At 53.3% G+C, this 16,334-nt stretch overlaps 6 protein-coding genes across 6 annotated transcripts; 5 read left to right on the top strand and 1 right to left on the bottom strand.

Moving 5' to 3' along the window:
• Positions 1–443: 443 nt before the first annotated feature.
• Positions 444–871, bottom strand: POSPLADRAFT_1037614 (hypothetical protein; the record flags this gene model as incomplete). The annotated part of the gene is made up of 2 exons (XM_024477240.1): positions 444–469; positions 559–871. 2 exons carry the CDS (start codon positions 869–871, stop codon positions 444–446), a joined length of 339 nt encoding a protein of 112 aa, XP_024333140.1.
• A 2,562-nt stretch (positions 872–3,433) lies between these two features.
• POSPLADRAFT_1160476 (hypothetical protein) lies at positions 3,434–5,650 on the top strand (the record flags this gene model as incomplete). The annotated part of the gene is made up of 5 exons (XM_024487550.1): positions 3,434–3,892; positions 3,944–3,989; positions 4,050–4,099; positions 4,150–4,225; positions 4,275–5,650. The coding sequence occupies 5 exons, from the start codon at positions 3,434–3,436 to the stop codon at positions 5,648–5,650; spliced, it is 2,007 nt and encodes a 668-aa protein (XP_024333141.1).
• A 328-nt stretch (positions 5,651–5,978) lies between these two features.
• POSPLADRAFT_1099444 (hypothetical protein) lies at positions 5,979–6,488 on the top strand (the record flags this gene model as incomplete). The annotated part of the gene is made up of 1 exon (XM_024483181.1): positions 5,979–6,488. A coding segment is annotated over one exon (510 nt), but the record flags the coding sequence as incomplete, so codon positions are not given.
• A 2,381-nt stretch (positions 6,489–8,869) lies between these two features.
• POSPLADRAFT_1062843 (hypothetical protein) lies at positions 8,870–9,198 on the top strand (the record flags this gene model as incomplete). The annotated part of the gene is made up of 3 exons (XM_024481567.1): positions 8,870–8,977; positions 9,041–9,079; positions 9,142–9,198. The coding sequence occupies 3 exons, from the start codon at positions 8,870–8,872 to the stop codon at positions 9,196–9,198; spliced, it is 204 nt and encodes a 67-aa protein (XP_024333143.1).
• A 1,648-nt stretch (positions 9,199–10,846) lies between these two features.
• POSPLADRAFT_1160601 (hypothetical protein) lies at positions 10,847–13,009 on the top strand (the record flags this gene model as incomplete). Its single annotated transcript, XM_024487571.1, has 6 exons — positions 10,847–10,925; positions 11,168–11,458; positions 11,521–12,342; positions 12,402–12,759; positions 12,816–12,871; positions 12,930–13,009. 6 exons carry the CDS (start codon positions 10,847–10,849, stop codon positions 13,007–13,009), a joined length of 1,686 nt encoding a protein of 561 aa, XP_024333144.1.
• Positions 13,010–15,084: 2,075 nt separating this feature from the next.
• POSPLADRAFT_1042033 (hypothetical protein) lies at positions 15,085–16,286 on the top strand. The gene is made up of 3 exons (XM_024478017.1): positions 15,085–15,122; positions 15,181–15,350; positions 15,402–16,286. Exons 2-3 carry the CDS (start codon positions 15,274–15,276, stop codon positions 16,000–16,002), a joined length of 678 nt encoding a protein of 225 aa, XP_024333145.1. The 5' UTR covers positions 15,085–15,122; positions 15,181–15,273; the 3' UTR covers positions 16,003–16,286.
• The last annotated feature ends 48 nt before the right edge of the window (positions 16,287–16,334 follow it).

The raw sequence follows: 16,334 nt of genomic DNA on the forward strand, positions 1-16,334 counted from the left end.
ACGTCAGCATGGTGCGCACAGACCAGCTGCGCACGGACCAGTGCGCACAGCCTCCCCTAAACCTCCCCTGTATATAAGCCGGCCTCTGCTGCCCTAGGGACCTCAGTTTCGACCTCTTGTCCCTAGGTCAGTAAGCTCCTTTGTATCTTTTACTTACCTTCACTAACTAATACATTTCTTGTCCCTAGCCTTAGGTTTGAGCATTGCTCATCATTGCTTCGGTGAGAATCAGTCAGACACCCCCAGCCTTCAGGTTTTCTCCAGTCGCTTGACCTCAAGTTGCGACACGCTGCTTGAGATTCTCAATCTTGGTCATCTGACTGTTGATGAAGTCGGAGTCTCCGAAATGCTTGCAGAAGTCTTCAATAAGTTCCTCGTGATGGTTGAGAAGGTCGGGTTGAGTCTTCTCGATGGCCCAGAACCAAGACTTGGGCGAGCCATCCTCAAGCCAGGTAGACATGTAGATGCTCTTGTCATAGTTAGTGACAAGGGAACGGCGCTGGAGATGGATTGCGTTGCGCAGATCAGTGAGAAATGGTTTGACAGCAGCTGGCGTACCATTGAATGTGCATGGGTCATGGAAGCGAATGCTACCCGGAGGCACAGACGCGCGATTGGTGCCTGGCATCTGCATGGAAGCCATGAGGTGCGCGATGGCTTCCTGAATGACCTGTTGATTGGTCGCAAATGTTGTCTGGGCAGTAGCGAGCCCAGAGATTGCATTGACAGCCTGAGCGAGTGCCTGAAGTGCGGGTGAATTTTCCGGGCCGGGTTCAACATTGAATGCTGGTGTTGCTGGGTTAGGAGCTGGTGTGGTGCCAGTGAGAGGGTCGTGGAACTCTGCAAGGTTCATCTCGGAGTCTTGAGACATGGTGAGGGGTAGAGAGCAGAAGGATAAAAGGCTGACAAAGGGCCCGATCGAATGACAGGAGTTGCCAAATTGGGAAGGTTTGATGAACGAACAAATAGGAGGTTCAACTCGTTGGGGGAAGAGTCAAACTGTAAGGACTACGAGAGGGTGCGAGGTACGGCGTGAGGAACGCAGCACCGAGAGCCGAAGTTGTCATGACTTAGGGTCAAGCGACTGGGGAAACACAGACAGAGGATGCTGGGGGCGTTCGACTGGGTCTTACCGAAGCGATGGTGAGCAGAGCTCAAACCTAAGGCTAGGGACAAGAAATGTATTAGTTAGTAAAGGTAAGTAAAGGATACAAATGAGGGCTTACTGACCTAGGGACAAGAGGTCGAAACTGAGGTCCCTAGGGCAGCAGAGGCCGGCTTATATACAGGGGAGGTTTAGGGGAGGCTGTGCGCACTGGTCCGTGCGCAGCTGGTCTGTGCGCAGCATGCTGACGTGGCCCCGGGGGCCGGTGAGTCAGAGAGGCTGTGTCAGCAGAGCCCGAGCTGTGCCGCGCACTGCCATCCCATCTAATCTAATCGTACAGTAGATAGTGATGTGTCCATATCGGGTATGTAGTACAGAGGTCGCGGGTTCGAGCCCGCGAAAAGGAAAAAATTAAAAAACGGCTAGACGCCGTACCAACTCATGACAGAAGTCCTCAGTAGAAGAGAAGTAGTATATGATATTAATGGCAGAGCGCCGGTCTTCGAGTGATTGAGTCGAGGACGAGATGCACGAGAGAGAGAGAATATGATGAGGTAGAATTACTGGTGTTAACTCTGCGAGGATTCCCGAGTGAATACTCGCAGCTTATATACATGAGCGATGGGGCTGTGCTATGGTACATACAGTAAGCAGTCGGTTTGTATCCATGCTGCATTTCTATATACGAGTCTTCTGCCTTGTTGTTACTCAGCTTCCACGTGGGTACTTGGTCATCGCGAGCATGACCGGGCCAGAGTGCGACCGACGACCGGTATGTGACGACCATGACAACCAGCTTCTAAAATACATTGCATAATTGTCATGAATATATTTTGAGAGAACTTTGGTGTTGATATACACCCACCTGTGGGTGCAAGGAATTTAGTTTGTGTTGATGGGTGGAGGTGAAATGAGTTATTTTCTCTTTTGGACAGCACACCTGTGGGTGTATGGCGGGGTCGCATCAAAGAACGCTGGGGAAAAACACTTCTAGAAAGCGTGAGTATGAAGAGGTACTACAATTCTATAATTCTGTAATTATATATATATACTTCAATAGTGCTGCTGTCATGAGTTGACATATGATCAGCATATATACCTCTGGTCAGATGTCAAGCTTGGCTTGACATCTGACCAGAGGTATATATGCTGATCATATGCCAACTCATGACAGTGCAGTATGTACATCGCGCCGGGTCTATACTACGATAGGGGCCTCCGGCCCCCGGCTACTCGCGCGCCCGAGCTTTCGAGCTCGTTCCTGACCGCGTGGGTCAGCGCGTTTCAACAGCAGCTGTGGAGGACGTACGCGAACAAGCTGGGACACGGCGCGCTGCAAAACAGCTTGCCCAGATTATTAGCCCGATCTTGCTTACTAAACGGTCAGTTTCCTTGGAGGGGTTGCCCATCCCCATTTCCACTGATTCCTCGCGACCGGAGGATACACTCTCTAGGGTGTTCAAGCCTTATAATATGCGAAAAATTCCTATGTCGCGAACAACTCGTGGCAGCCAGCTATATTGGCACTATGCTTCATCAAGGATACATATACCTCTCTTCCGTGTACACAATTGCGACGGCCATCGGACAACTGCTATCGAGTTCAACTGTTCTGTGTCGACTTGACCTCACGACCCCTGCACATCTGTTGTTTCGCGGAAGTACTGGACACTGAGGACACTAAGACTACCCTAAATGCTAACACGCGTGTACCACACGATGCGTATCGCGTCACAGCCACCTGGCGCTCGTTACTGTGTAATCTGAATTGGTTCAGGACTCATCTTAACTACCGACACCCCCGGTCGTCCTTGTCCTCGCTCCTCGATGCCATGTCAGTCCTAAAACCATCCGATGTCTACATGCGACAGCTTTTCAAGCTAGGCCTTGGCCATCCGCTCTGGTATCCAGAGCCCGGGAGAGCTGGCGAGGTCGAAGTCGCAGATGTGGGGATCATGATTGACGGTGCTTTTCATCGTCTGTTCAACGCAACCCGAGCTGAGCCGATCGACGTCACGTATGGTCTACCGGAGGACTTCCAACCGCTCTCAATCAAGCGATTTGGGAGTGAGCGCAGAGAGTGCGAAATCCGCGCAAGTACGTTGCATAGTTCAAGTCTATACGATGTTCAGATTCAAGTCGGAGGAGGATCGTAAGTGGTACATGTTCCCGTCAGCGTGCCAGACTGACACGATCATCGCGTTGATAAGGGCCAACGCGGGCATAAGCTGTAATTTCAAGTGCAAGCAGGAGCAAGGAGCGATGCTTGTCCTCCCAGACCCTGCCGTAAGTGAAGAGGTACAAAGCGACCGGATAATCAAGAATTACATGTGGAAGAATCTGGCGTCATGGCATGAATTTGCATTAGAGCAAGGTACGGAGAAGACTGAAGAAGACATAGTTTTCGTCAGAGGTTGGGTGAAAGCCAAGCGATGGATAGTGACCGCGGTGGCAGGACATCGGGAGAAGAGCGCACAGCTGTCACTGGAGGGAGACTTTGGATCGATCGTGCAGGCGTCGGTGAATGGCTCATTGACGCAGACGCATGACTCAGGGTACATCTCGCGATCCGGCCCACCGACAGAGAAGGGTACAGGAGATCAGCACAAGAACAAAAGCGCGCTGAAGTACAATCAATGCATCTTCATGCACTACTACAAGATGAAGAAACGCCTCAGGATCTTCCCCACCATCTTGAAAGCGGCCGCTGAGCCAAAAGATCCCGATACTGGTCCCCCGGATGACGACAACGACTTTGAGATAGAGCAAGTCCCATCGAATGCGAAGGTCTGTGATCTTCATTGTGCGTATTATATACCTCCTGGATAATATATGCAGCCATATGATCCTGTGGGCGAAGTTCTCGATTACATTCTTGAGGCAGGTTGCTTCGCTATTGCTTGACGTGACAAGAGTCGTTGACTTATGATTCAGCATGTGCCAGAAGCAACCAGCGCAATAGCGAGCGACTTTGATCTGCGCCTCCTGTGCAAGGTGAGTGTGTGGTCCTAAAGGATGACAACATCGCTCAAAGTTTCGAGTAGGATAGTGATATCCCCGACGATATCCCCACATTCCTTCAGGAATCTCAGCCTCAGATCGAAGTAAACGAGAACGGACGTCAGTCATTTTCGCTGTCTCGTATTTCTGTCACTTACCGATCATATAGTCGGAATGTTATCCTTCGACGATGAGACGGTTGCCCAATATCAGCTCAGATTCTCAGTTCCCGTCGCTCAGCTCGACTCCAACCCGAGTTCCGACGCCCCCATCCACGAATCCTCCACTCTACAAACCGCTGCAGGGGAAGTCGGTGGACGTGATGATCGGTCAGCCACATCCGGTCATAATAAGGCCAACGATCACGTGCAGAGAGGGACTCTACCATCATCGGAAGAGGGCCACCCTCCTCACCAACCTGACCACACCGAGGAATCCTCAAAGCTAATGGCAGCAGCAGCAGCAGCACCACACGCGTTCGTCGAGCTCGTGCCTCCTGAGGGGGCAGGGATGCTCATTGCCCTAGAAGTCTCTCCAAATAGCCAGTTCGCTGTGGCGGGCTTCGAAGGGTCCATCTCATGCACCTGGGATAACGAGGTTATGAATCCACTGCCCGGTCACGAAGACATCATCACAGCAATCGCATTCTCCCGGGACGGAACCCTCGTCGCCACTGGCTCTCGCGACAAGCGCATCATCGTACACCACGTACCGAGCCTAGAACGTGAAATCACGCTCGAGGGCCACACGAACCTGATCAAGGACGTGGCGTTCTCGCCCGACAAAGAGCTTCTCGTTTCTGGGTCCGTCGATTTCACTGTGCGCCTGTGGTCCCTCACCAATGGAAGCAAGCTCGCTGAAGGGCACCACGACGCAATGGTAATGAAAGTCGGGTTTTCGCCGGATGGGACCCGCTTCGTGTCCGCAAGCGCCGACAGTACCGTGTGTATCTGGAGCACCGAGGACGGTGCAGCACTTTCCGTTCTTCACGGCCACATGGGCGTGATTCACGCAATGTCGTTCTCGTCCGACGGCCGCCGCATTGTGACGGGCTCTGACGACGGTAAAGCGAAGGTGTGGAGCGCGGTATCTGGCGACTGTTTCGTCACGATCGACGAAAAGGCAGGCGTGGTCCGGCAGGCGATGTTCTCGCCAGACGACCAGTACGTGCTGACCGCCGGCACGGACATGATGGCGAGAGTCAACGACTCATTCACGGGCGAGCGAGTCCGGGTGATAGAGGGTGGCCTCGATCTGCAAACCGCAACGACGTTCACGCTCGATGGCAAGTATGTCGCGGCAGGCGGCCACGGCAATGCGATCAATATCTGGAACACCGATACTGGGGATCGTGTGGCACAATTTTTGGGTCATCAGGACACCGTCACCTGTATTCGGTTCTCTGTGGATGGGTTGCGTGTTGTTTCTTACTCGGAGGACAACGTGTTACTGTCGTGGAAAGTGAGTGATGCTATTTTGGCACTCCCTGCGGCACCCCTTGCGGCGCCCCCTGAGGAAGTCGCAGTGCCAGTAGACCAAGCGTAAACGATAGACCTAGGGTTCCATGTACACTTGCAGTGCCTACTCAACTTTTCTTTTTTTAAATCGAGTTTTATATTCTCTATACGGCGTCAACGTTTCTTGTCAATCCATCTACCCATCTACGTCTACGAGTTGGAAATTTATTACTTTTTTCACTTTCCCGCGTGGTATCAGTAGAGCGTGATTCGAGTGTTCAAAGACTTTGTCTGGTGTGTATTTTGATCTGATAAGACGGAGCGTGTTCGAGGGTCCAGGGCCAACCCTAACCCTCTGCCAGACTCTTACGGAAAACCGAGTCCTCGACAAGTCCACACATTGATACCTTGCCTGGCCAATGGCATTGCGAAGACTTCCCCCCGAAATCTGGGAACGCATCATCGACTGTTTGTATGGACAGTATCACACCTTGCAGATTTGTACCCAGGTCTGCAGGAATTGGCGACGCCAGAGTCTACAACTCCTCCCCGAAAAGGTTAGGATGCGGAGCAGAGACGATGTGCTAGAGTTTTCCATGCAGCGCGGACATCATTGGAAAGGACCTCGCAAGGTGCGAATATACGGCGGAAGTCGAGACGACGAGCAGCAGCCGGTCCCACACTTGAGCGTGTTTCTTGCGATGTTAGCCGGGCGATGGACGCGCCTCCAGGATCTCAAGATCTTCAATGCAGTCTTACGGCCTCAAGATCTATCCTATGATGTATTCCACGATCTTGCGTCAGGTTTCTCCTTCCTCACCGGCCTGCGACTCGAGAACGTTACACTACCATCCATCGTAACATTCCGCCGCCTCTTATCCTCTCTTCCAAAGCTCAGGCGACTGCGATGTTGGCCCGTAGACTTCGCTCGACCTCAGTGCACCGACCCTTTGGCTGCAGAGAAGTGGGCTCCAGAAACGCGGCTCTTCAAGCTCTGGCTTCACGGCCCCTCCTGGACAGAGATCGCGCGTGTTTTGACTTCTGCTCGAGTTTGTTCAGACCTGAGCAACATCACCATCACGGATGACGGTACATGCGCTCCTACTCGGAAGTCCCAGATACATTACATACAACGGCTCCTAAAGGATACTGGACACTCGCTCCGTATTCTCCGGCTGAATATTGGTATCCCCCCACGCGACGCCGATGCGGCATCGGAACCTCATGGTTTGTTGCGCCATACTTCCTCTCAGCTGAGCTCGCAGTTGTAACACCTCTTTGATTAGGAGTCGATCTGTCGATGAATACAAGCCTCAGACAACTGATGCTCACTGCTACCGTGAATCCCGACTTCGCTCACTACGACTGGATCGTCTCTTCTCTATCCACCCTTCGTTCTACCTCGCTACATGCGATCGGCATTACCATCGACTTCTCTATTCCCATGGACTCTCGACGGACAGCTTTAGCCCTATCTGAGCTCGGCGAACATTTTTGCGCCAAAATGGATGATGTAGTTGCCGGTTCCCTCTCTGAGCCTCTTACAAGCTTCACGATCATGTGTCGATTAAGCTCACAGGCTATCGTCGACGACGCCTCTTGGACGGAGGTTCTTCGAGCACGTATGCCCGTGCTATGTGAGCGAGACATCCTCAAGTACGTCCCTACCTCTCACTAAGCCCTTTGCGTAAACTCTCATATTTTACTCTACAGACTAAAGTTGAAAAGCGCGCCTTAGAGGCTTGACAATGACGCACGCAGCTCTCTGCGATATCCTTGACCTGTGCTATTGCTTTTGGATTTCTCGATGGTGCATATGCTGGACCTTTCAGACGGCGCGCGTGCAATCATCCTCGCCGCGCCACGACACCACCACAACCAACTCATCGCCGGCACTTTCCACACCTTGTTTGTCAGGACCCATGCGTCCCACGACGCCGATCCCCTCTACCCGGGACCCAACGCCACATTTCCAGTCCCATCCCGCGGCACGACTCACGCGTCAATTCTACGCGCACCTGTGGTGTCACACATAGCTTATGTCTCAATCTGATTTCTTGCTTGCTTGTTGTGCATCATCGTGATACCTCCGCGTAATTCAGCAACGGGCTCAAGGTCCTGGCCTTGAAAAGTGGACGGCTGTGGCTGAGCATGCCATCTGGAGGGGCGCCGTGGAACACGATGGACTATGGGGTCTGGCCTTGGACCAAGGAGCATGATGCGCTTGCTACAACCTCCTTGCTCTATCACGTGTATTCGATGTTGGCATTTATCTTATCAGTGATACTCGTCAATCCAGCCTTGATCTATCATATCGGAATATACCCAGTAGCCTTTATGCGCGCAACAAGAGCTGCACTGTGAAGATAATCTGCAAGTATGGACTGAAATGCTGTATGTTGTTAGTATCTGTCGTCAGACAGCGCTTGCGCCGCCGTATTGCCACAAATTCTTAATGCTGATACCAGCATGCTCGGTACTGACTCGACTTCCGACTGACATTCCGCCTGCCAGTGATGTTCTTCTCGCATTCGCATTAATGCATGCCTTTTCAAGTCGACATCTTCCACTGGACATTCCGATGATTCAATCGCCGAGAGCGCGTGTCACCGCCCTGTACGTACAGGATACGCGTTGGTTGCCTCTATTTGTGCACATGCGTGATATACCGGGTGGCAGGAACACGGCAATCGGCCAATGATACCGAGCTTACCGTGAGACAGCGCGTTGGATAGCAGACGTCAGACAAGGATATCCGGAGCCGGCGCAGGTTGAAGGAATTGTCTCCTCTGCTCTCAGGAAACAAGCCAACCTGCGTGGAAGAGTAATTCCGAGTCAATCACGGAGGATGATTGTGCAAGTTCCCACGCCGTCTCCGATCACAGACGCCGGACCGCCCTTGTCGTGTCAGTCAAGCTCGGGTGCAAAGGTCCCACGAAAACTCCTCTTTTTTGCCTGATGCATGCTCCTCTCCTACTCTTACACCTTCTGTCGGCGACGTGACAATCTTTAAGCTGTCTGTACCACGCATCGCCTCGTTATAGCAAGAAAATCTTCGCTTGCCAGTGTCAAGACGCACATGATTGTCCCCATGGGTCACGGTGGGCGTTGTCCTCGGCCAAATCGTCCTCGTATACCTTTAAATTCGTCCACAATCGGTGGATGCTAGTGTCTGCTGCCATCTGGGAGTCTATATGTCGCACAGCCACGTCCCATACGCGCTAGGGCAACTACTCTGTCTGGTCGCTGTGCTCTCGTGCTTAGACATCTCAATGCCGCGGCCTTGTTGCAACTGAACTGGTTAGCCATGGAAACGAGCAAGAAGATCCTAGTTACTCGCATCTATACGTCCGCTGAACGGACAAACTTTGAGAGGGGAAAGTGGTGGAACACCGTGCTGAGCAACCAGAACGTGGTGCGCTTCTATCAGTTCGCTCCGCTCACTGGCAGGCATCTGACTGGGAAGCTCCATTTGTAGGTTATTGGGATCCTCTGGACGCTGGATGCGCTCGTGGACGTATGCGGTCCAACTATGTGCGCGGCGCGCTGCTTGACCCCTGGCTGCCGACTGAACACCAGGCCTTAGACAGTGGCGGGGACAGCACATGGCCGTCAGTCGATGGGCAGGCTGTCTGAGATTGCGTCGCACTTCGGAGTTCGGCGAGAGCAACATTGATGCGTTCGTCAAACAGCTAGCAGCCGAATGACGTCTGTGAAGTACTCCGGGTGCTGGAAGGTGCTCACGGTATGGCGAGCCTCTACACACCCGTTGTTGTGTCTCCACTCTGGACGCCCGCCAATGTCGATATCATGGCTATGAACAACTAATGATCCACAGTCATCGATACGGGACGGCTGGCGCGGTTCAAATGGACTGGTTGCAGGCATATCCTACTGACCCTTGAACTCCCTGTGCGTATACTGAGCAACACCATATTCGTGTTGATATAGGGTCCGCCCGCAATGATAACCTGGTACTGCTCAATACGATGTCATAGCTCGAAGACGACATGGATTATTGCGCGCCGACACAGCTAAGTGATATAAATGTACCTTTGGTCCTGTCAGATCACGATATGGGCTCATCCAGGATCATCTGACGAATGATGCTGGCCTATCCCTTCCGGTCGTCGACGACTTCATGACCGTCCGTCTTTGCATCATCTCAGGAGATCCTGTCCGCTTTTATTCTATATATTTTTCACCATTCTGCGCTGTCGGTGCGCTCATGCGCTCTCCTTAGGCTGCTCGATCTTCGCTGTCAAAGATGTCACGATCCCCCCCCTTCCACATACATGCGCGCTTTACATTGTCCACGATGGCACCATCTCGCCGATCTATGGTCCAGGGTTTGCGTCAACCCTCGCTACAACCCACACTGGGGGGCCAGTTCGATCTCGACAAGGGGCGGTCTCATACTCGCATGTTTCTTGGGCCTGCAGATCCGCTCAACCTCGATCGTCGATGTAGCCATCGCTATGGTCGCGCGCACGACCATACTACGCATGATGTCATTCATGTTCTATTGCTGTGATGTTTCTTACCACGGCACTCCACTGCGACTCGCTCCCGTGCTCTGCTCGTCTCGCTTGGACGTATTTTCTCCCTCTTTGTTTACCTGGAGGCGCTCAATATATCTTGTTTATATGCAAGAAGTGCTTCTCTCGGAACCACTGAGCTGTGTCTACATACGCATGACATGCAATATCGACCACGGTATCAAGGATTCGTCTGTTAAATAATATAAACTCAGTCAATTCCAACACGCGGGCTGGACCAAGACTTGCGACGTTGAGTATCGCGCAGTCTCAGGCGGGGGAGCTCGGCTCGACCACGTTGGATCCGGTGTCTACACCGATGCATGGTCCTGCATATGCTGATCGTGACCTAGACGGACATTCCCGGCAACAGCGGCGGCACTGTCCAGGTCGCTACACCGTTATCGCACGCTGCTGTTTCGGGACATCCTCCCAGAGAGCGTCTAATAGGTTATGAACATGAGGCAACCCGAGTGGTCATTTCAGCGCCTGGCAAACATGCTTGCCGGATCAGGCAGCAAACTATCCACGGCTTTGGCGTGAAGCACAATCGTGATGTGTTGCCCAGGCCAACTGAGGTGTTGCGCTGTCACGGAAGAAGACCAGCAGCAGGAAGACAAGCGATATTTGGAAGGGTCATTGAATATTCGGACGTGTTCGCAGCGGGGTTCGTGGGACGGTGTGCACAAGGTGGATATCGAGAAGCTGATGATCTCACGCCGTCTTTCACAACAGGTTTCAGCCTCATGGCCTTATCCATGCAGATCTCTGTGCATCGCACGGGTCTGCAGGCACAGCATATTGAAGGGCACGAGGCAGCGCTTCGTGAGCATTTCAAATATCCTGCAAGGAGGGCGAGGATGCGCAAATCTACCACGTCCTCTTCCTTCGCTCTGTCAAACATTCATTGACCTCCTCTCGCCGAAAGGGGAGAGATACATGGCCTGCAGCAATCACTAACTCGCTTCGGACGTCGCGGAGGGTATCAAGGAACATAGCGTGAGTTAGAGGGACCGAGTTCCGCTTCTTGTGCTCCTGAGGCGTACCATCATCTCATATCATTTAAGGGACGGCGCTGCTGCCTACCATTGTTCGGGGGACCGACGTCGGAAGAGCGATGCTTCGGCCTCTCCCAGTGGAGATCTGGTTGCTAATCGTCGATGAGCTCTGCGCAGCACGCGAATACGATGCGTTGGAAGAGTGCGCATGGTCCAGCAGAGGCTTGCTCAGGGAGACAGCGTGGAGGTACATTCCAAAGGAAATGGCATTTAGGACGCGGGAGGAGGTTTTGAGCTTCAATCTGAAGCAGCGCTGGCAGGGACCAGGCGAAGTGCACATCGAGGGAGGACTGCGTGATGGTGAGCGGCTTCCGATCCCACACCATTCGCTGCGAGGCTCGCGGGAAAATGGTCACGCGTAGGGACGCTAAAGATCGAGAGAGCGGAGTGGCGGGTGGACGACTTCCATCTGCGTTCCCTCTTTCTTGATTTGGGCTGCTTCCCCATCACCGACCTTCACCTCTATGACGTCACATTCCCTTCGGTCCTGACGTTTTGGCGCCTCGTCTGCACCTTCCCTGAATTGAAACTGCTTTACCTCGATGGTGTCAAGATCGTGGAGACTGCCGTCGATGCCCGGACGCTCTCCGCCTTGCGCCTGCTGTCTGCTCCGAGCCTGACAAAGGTTATGCCCGGTTTGGATCCACGCCCAGCAACGGACTCGGCTGGGCTGCTTCACGTGTTTTTGGCGCAAACTGTGCCACCCCTCGAGGCATCTCCATGGCGAAATATCAGGTTTCTGGACTTGTGGGATGTGACGCTTCCGACGGCTGCTGCCTTTGGACGCTTGCTTTGTGCCCTTCCCACCCTCATTGCACTCGAGATCAAAGGGCCATGCACGTTCTCGGGACATGGCTTGAACCCCACAGATGTCACTCCGCACCCTGGCATCCTATCGAGATTCAGAAGTATAAGGTTGGGCAAGGACTTCTCCCTATGCTCTGATCCCCAGTCTGTGCGTGACCTCGTCGATGTCCTCATTCAATCTGGTGCTAGTCGTCACCTCGATCATATCACTGCTTGGCTGTCCACGTCCTTACATGTAGCGACGGGCATAAATGCCCCCTTTAATAGGCTCGTCAAGGATGCTGGCGAATCACTGCTGTCACTCGACCTCCGAGTACTCCCACAAGACAGCTTACCGCTGCTCAACGAGGCATCCACATATGCAGCTGCGAGAACAGGTGCGCTCCCATGACATGGTCCTCTCCAGGTTACACACGATAACACACTGTCTCTCTAGCCTGTTGCTTTGATATTTCGGCGAATACACATCTCTCGTCCCTTGTCTGTCCAGTCGATATCACCCATGAGGGCAGTTCATGGCTTGCTCTTCTACTAGAGCTTCTTCGCCAGGTCACATCCCAGCCAGCACGCATTTTTTGGATCGAAGTGGCCTTTAACGTCAAGGATGATGCAGACCTTGCCGAGTTGTGGCCTGACCTCCCCTCTCTCGATGCTGCTCTCTCCGAAACGTCATTTGACAAACTTAGACATGTCCGGATCATTTTTCATAATGCGAATGAATCGATAGATATCTCCCGGGCGGCAGCTATGGCGGACGCATGCTTACCAAAGCTGGCTGCACGGGGTATTGGGCAGTGCGTACCTGTGTGACGTCTTCACTGCAGCTCTGACGGACACGTCTTGCCCATAGGATTTGGGAGGGTCATAAACGTCATGTCCGGGCCATTAGTGGGGAATTTCCATCAGGTACCATGCATACTGAGCTGGCATTGGTGCAATGATTATTGACGACCAGTGTCTGCAGATGAAGACGCAGACAAAGACAAAGACGAGGATGAAGATAAAGACAAAGACGAAGATGAAGATGACGAGGACAAATTCTAGGGGTCCCTCGCTCGTACTGGGCGCGGAGAAAGGCCCCTTTCACCAACTCACAACTCGACCACATTCGTGCATTGTCCCGCATATATGTCCTGAAGAGTCCTGCGCTCACTTACTCTCAAATCCCCGTCATCTCCGTTTTGCGCCATTACGTCGTTCGACGGCATCCCGCCATTCCATCTATCTCAATACCACCCGATCTGCGCACATGCGTCCTGCGATCATCCCTATACCACGCCCTCAGGACGCCCCACCAATGTCCTCCCCAGACGCGACCCCGGGCGGATGTTGGCCTCTATCGGTGCTGATTGACATACCCGGTCCATCTTCATTACTCCGTCGTTCTGTGCGACAGGAGGTTCGGCAGGTCCGATTCTCGCCCTTGACTCCCTTCGCCCGATGTCGTTTTTCGTTCGATTGCTATTTTCTTGGGTTTCGCGCCGCTGCTCGTCTTCTGTTTTGTGTGCTCTGTACGTACTGTGGCTGCTCTCTCTGCTCGTTTGGTCTGCTACTATCGTGTTCAGTGTGTACTGCAGCTCATTCCTCCGTGCTGTCCTATGACCCGCTCTCTGTTGCTATTTGTTTATCTGCTCTGCTCATTCGCTATGTCACTATCGCGTTCAGCGTGTACTGCGATTTGTTCCCCCGTTGTGCTCGTCACGCCCGTATGTATGATCTACTTCGCTCAGCTCTCGGTGCTTGATATCTCGTTGTTTGTGTACGATACGCGCTGCTCCCCAAACACTGAACTGCATTGATATATATCCGTGACATGCATCGTCGAGCATTTGTCTGATGGTGAAGATCGGTTCAGTCGAGCATCGCGCAAGCTTGGGGGAGTGAGAAGACGGAGACTGATGTGGCAAATGAGGTTGCGAGGCTCAAAGCGCTGTCGAGAAGCACTGCGCTCGCATATGGTGAGACGACCAACAGGCAAGATACAGGTGGCAGGTATTCCCCGTATAGCTGCACCTTCAAAACCCGAACAGATACTCCCGCACAACAACGGTGGAGTTGACCAGGTCTGTACACCTCTATGATCGCTCAGTCTTATCTAATCTCAATCGCTACTCAATCAAGCCGACTCAGAGTACATATTTTCCCACCCTCTTCCGCCTGGTCATAGAGAAGCGTGTTCCATGAGCCCAAAGAAGATCATAATGAGCCTCTTTAACGTAGTGGGAAGCAACTCTTAACCTGACAGTGGGCGTGACACGTGTAAGCGCCCCTTCAGGGAAATATCTCTAGACGCTGGAGGTATCTCCCCATATGCATGTTAAAGACAGTTCGATCTTCGTGCGTTCATCAGCGGTCCACCCAAACATATGTAGTGGCGACTACCTACGGGGATGCAGGCCTGTTGCCGGAAATTCGATGCAATCATCGAAGGCGAATCGATGCTGGGTCGGCTTGCGGAGTTCCGATCAGTTGTCACCAGCGAGAACAGTGAATCGACCGTCACAGGATGCGGATGCCATTAGACACATCCCAGGCATCTCAAATCTCGTGGTGAAGCTCGTTGATCATGATCACTGTCCCACACATGGAGGAGCTCGCGAGGTGTTGATCTGGCCACCTCTCGATCTCTCCAGCGCCGTCTACCTTCGCCGACATTCAAATTCAATGCCGCGACGGACTCAGCGGTGCCACGCCGCTCGCGCTTGAAGTCATAGCCCCTCATCGCCTCATCAATATTGTACAGCAAAAGTGGAGGTTATGCTTATAGGCGTCGTTCAATTCGAGCGGTTCTCTGGCCCTGAGAACTCACCAAGCACGATGACCAACCGTCGCTGAGCTCGTTACTATCCACAAAATACATAGCGATACTGCCAACCACACCCCTTCAAGAGGCCTTGCTAACGCTGTCTGATGTGATCAACATCGCAAACATCATTGACAACCAAGGAATGTAACAGGTGCCAGCGCTGATGGCAGTGCCCACAGCCAAGCTTCGCTGAAACGGATTCTCGCCGATTTAGCCTCCATCGCCATGCCATGGGGTATTGGCGTGCCGCGCATCCCAGGCATGTATAAGAGGTCTCGCACCTCCATGCCGTCTCTTCAGCTCTCATCCCTTTCGCAGAGCCCACGAGACTTTTAGTACAGGTACTGGCTAGTGAGTGGCCTCCCTCAAGTGCTACATTCATGCGGCGCTGACCACGTTCCCTCTGCAGCCTTGCTTTTTTCTTCTTACGACCTTTGTTGCATTCTATATTTACGACCTCAACTCACGTCTAATCCAACGAACCCCCATACTAATAATCGTTATGCGTGCTACCACCACTGTCCCCTTGCTCCTCGCTGTCGCTTCCATCGCGCCCGTCTTCGCTTCGCCCATCGTTCCGTATGTCACTCGTCGCCCGTCTTGCGCGCATGCTGACTTTGTCTCCTACAGCACTTCAGACATCGCATCGCGGGAGGACATTCAATTGCTCGCACGTGCGATCGAGGACGAGCTCTACGCGCGCGGCATGGATGATGAGCTCTACGCGCGGGGCATGGATGATGAGCTTATGGCGCGCGAGCCGCTCGGCCTCCGTCCGATCTTGAGGCTCCCAGTCAACAGGTTCCCGGTGAACAGGTTCCGGTTCGGGCGCATCGGCACCGTCGTGCACCCCCAGCGCTCGCTCGACGACGACGCGCTCTTTGAGCGCTCCTTCGACGGCGAGCTCTACGTGCGCGAGCCGCTCGACTGGGAGAAGCTGGACGGCATCAATAAGACCCCGGTGAACCTCTTCAAGCCCCTGCCACACGCCCAGCGCTCGCTCGACGACGACGCGCTTTTTGAGCGCTCCTTCGATGGCGAGCTCTACGCGCGCGAGCCGTTCGACTTGGCGGCGCTTCGCAACATCAACAAGACCCCGGTCAACCTTTTGAAGCCCCTCCCTGCGAACATCCGCGTCGGGCGCGGGCTCGAGGACGATGCACTGTTCGCGCGGGCGCTCAGCGAGGAGCTGCTTGCGCGCTCGGGCACTGTGCTGGACGAACTCGACTAAATGGTGGCGGGTATGTTGGCGAGTTGTTGTAGGATACATGGTTGCTAGAATGCGAATGGGCGGGACTTGGCTGAGGCTCAATGGCCGATGTGATCATGAAATCTGTCTCCGAGCATACTTCACTTGCACGCACTTGTGCTACGCTCAGCCGTTACCGTTAAGTGCCTGTGAGACCGTGTCGAGCTTCTGGTCTTTGATGTGTGCTGTATTTTCCATGCCCCGTACTGTGCCTACTCACGCTGGTGAGCAGTTGCAAGAAGGTCATGGTCGTCGTCAACCTTTTCACTATGCGTGAGCAGTCTTCTCAGATATTCGAGGACTCGCGTCAAGCA

The sequence above is a fragment of the Postia placenta genome, assembly GCF_002117355.1.
Source record: "Postia placenta MAD-698-R-SB12 unplaced genomic scaffold POSPLAscaffold_24, whole genome shotgun sequence".
Classification (NCBI taxonomy): domain Eukaryota; kingdom Fungi; phylum Basidiomycota; class Agaricomycetes; order Polyporales; family Adustoporiaceae; genus Rhodonia; species Rhodonia placenta.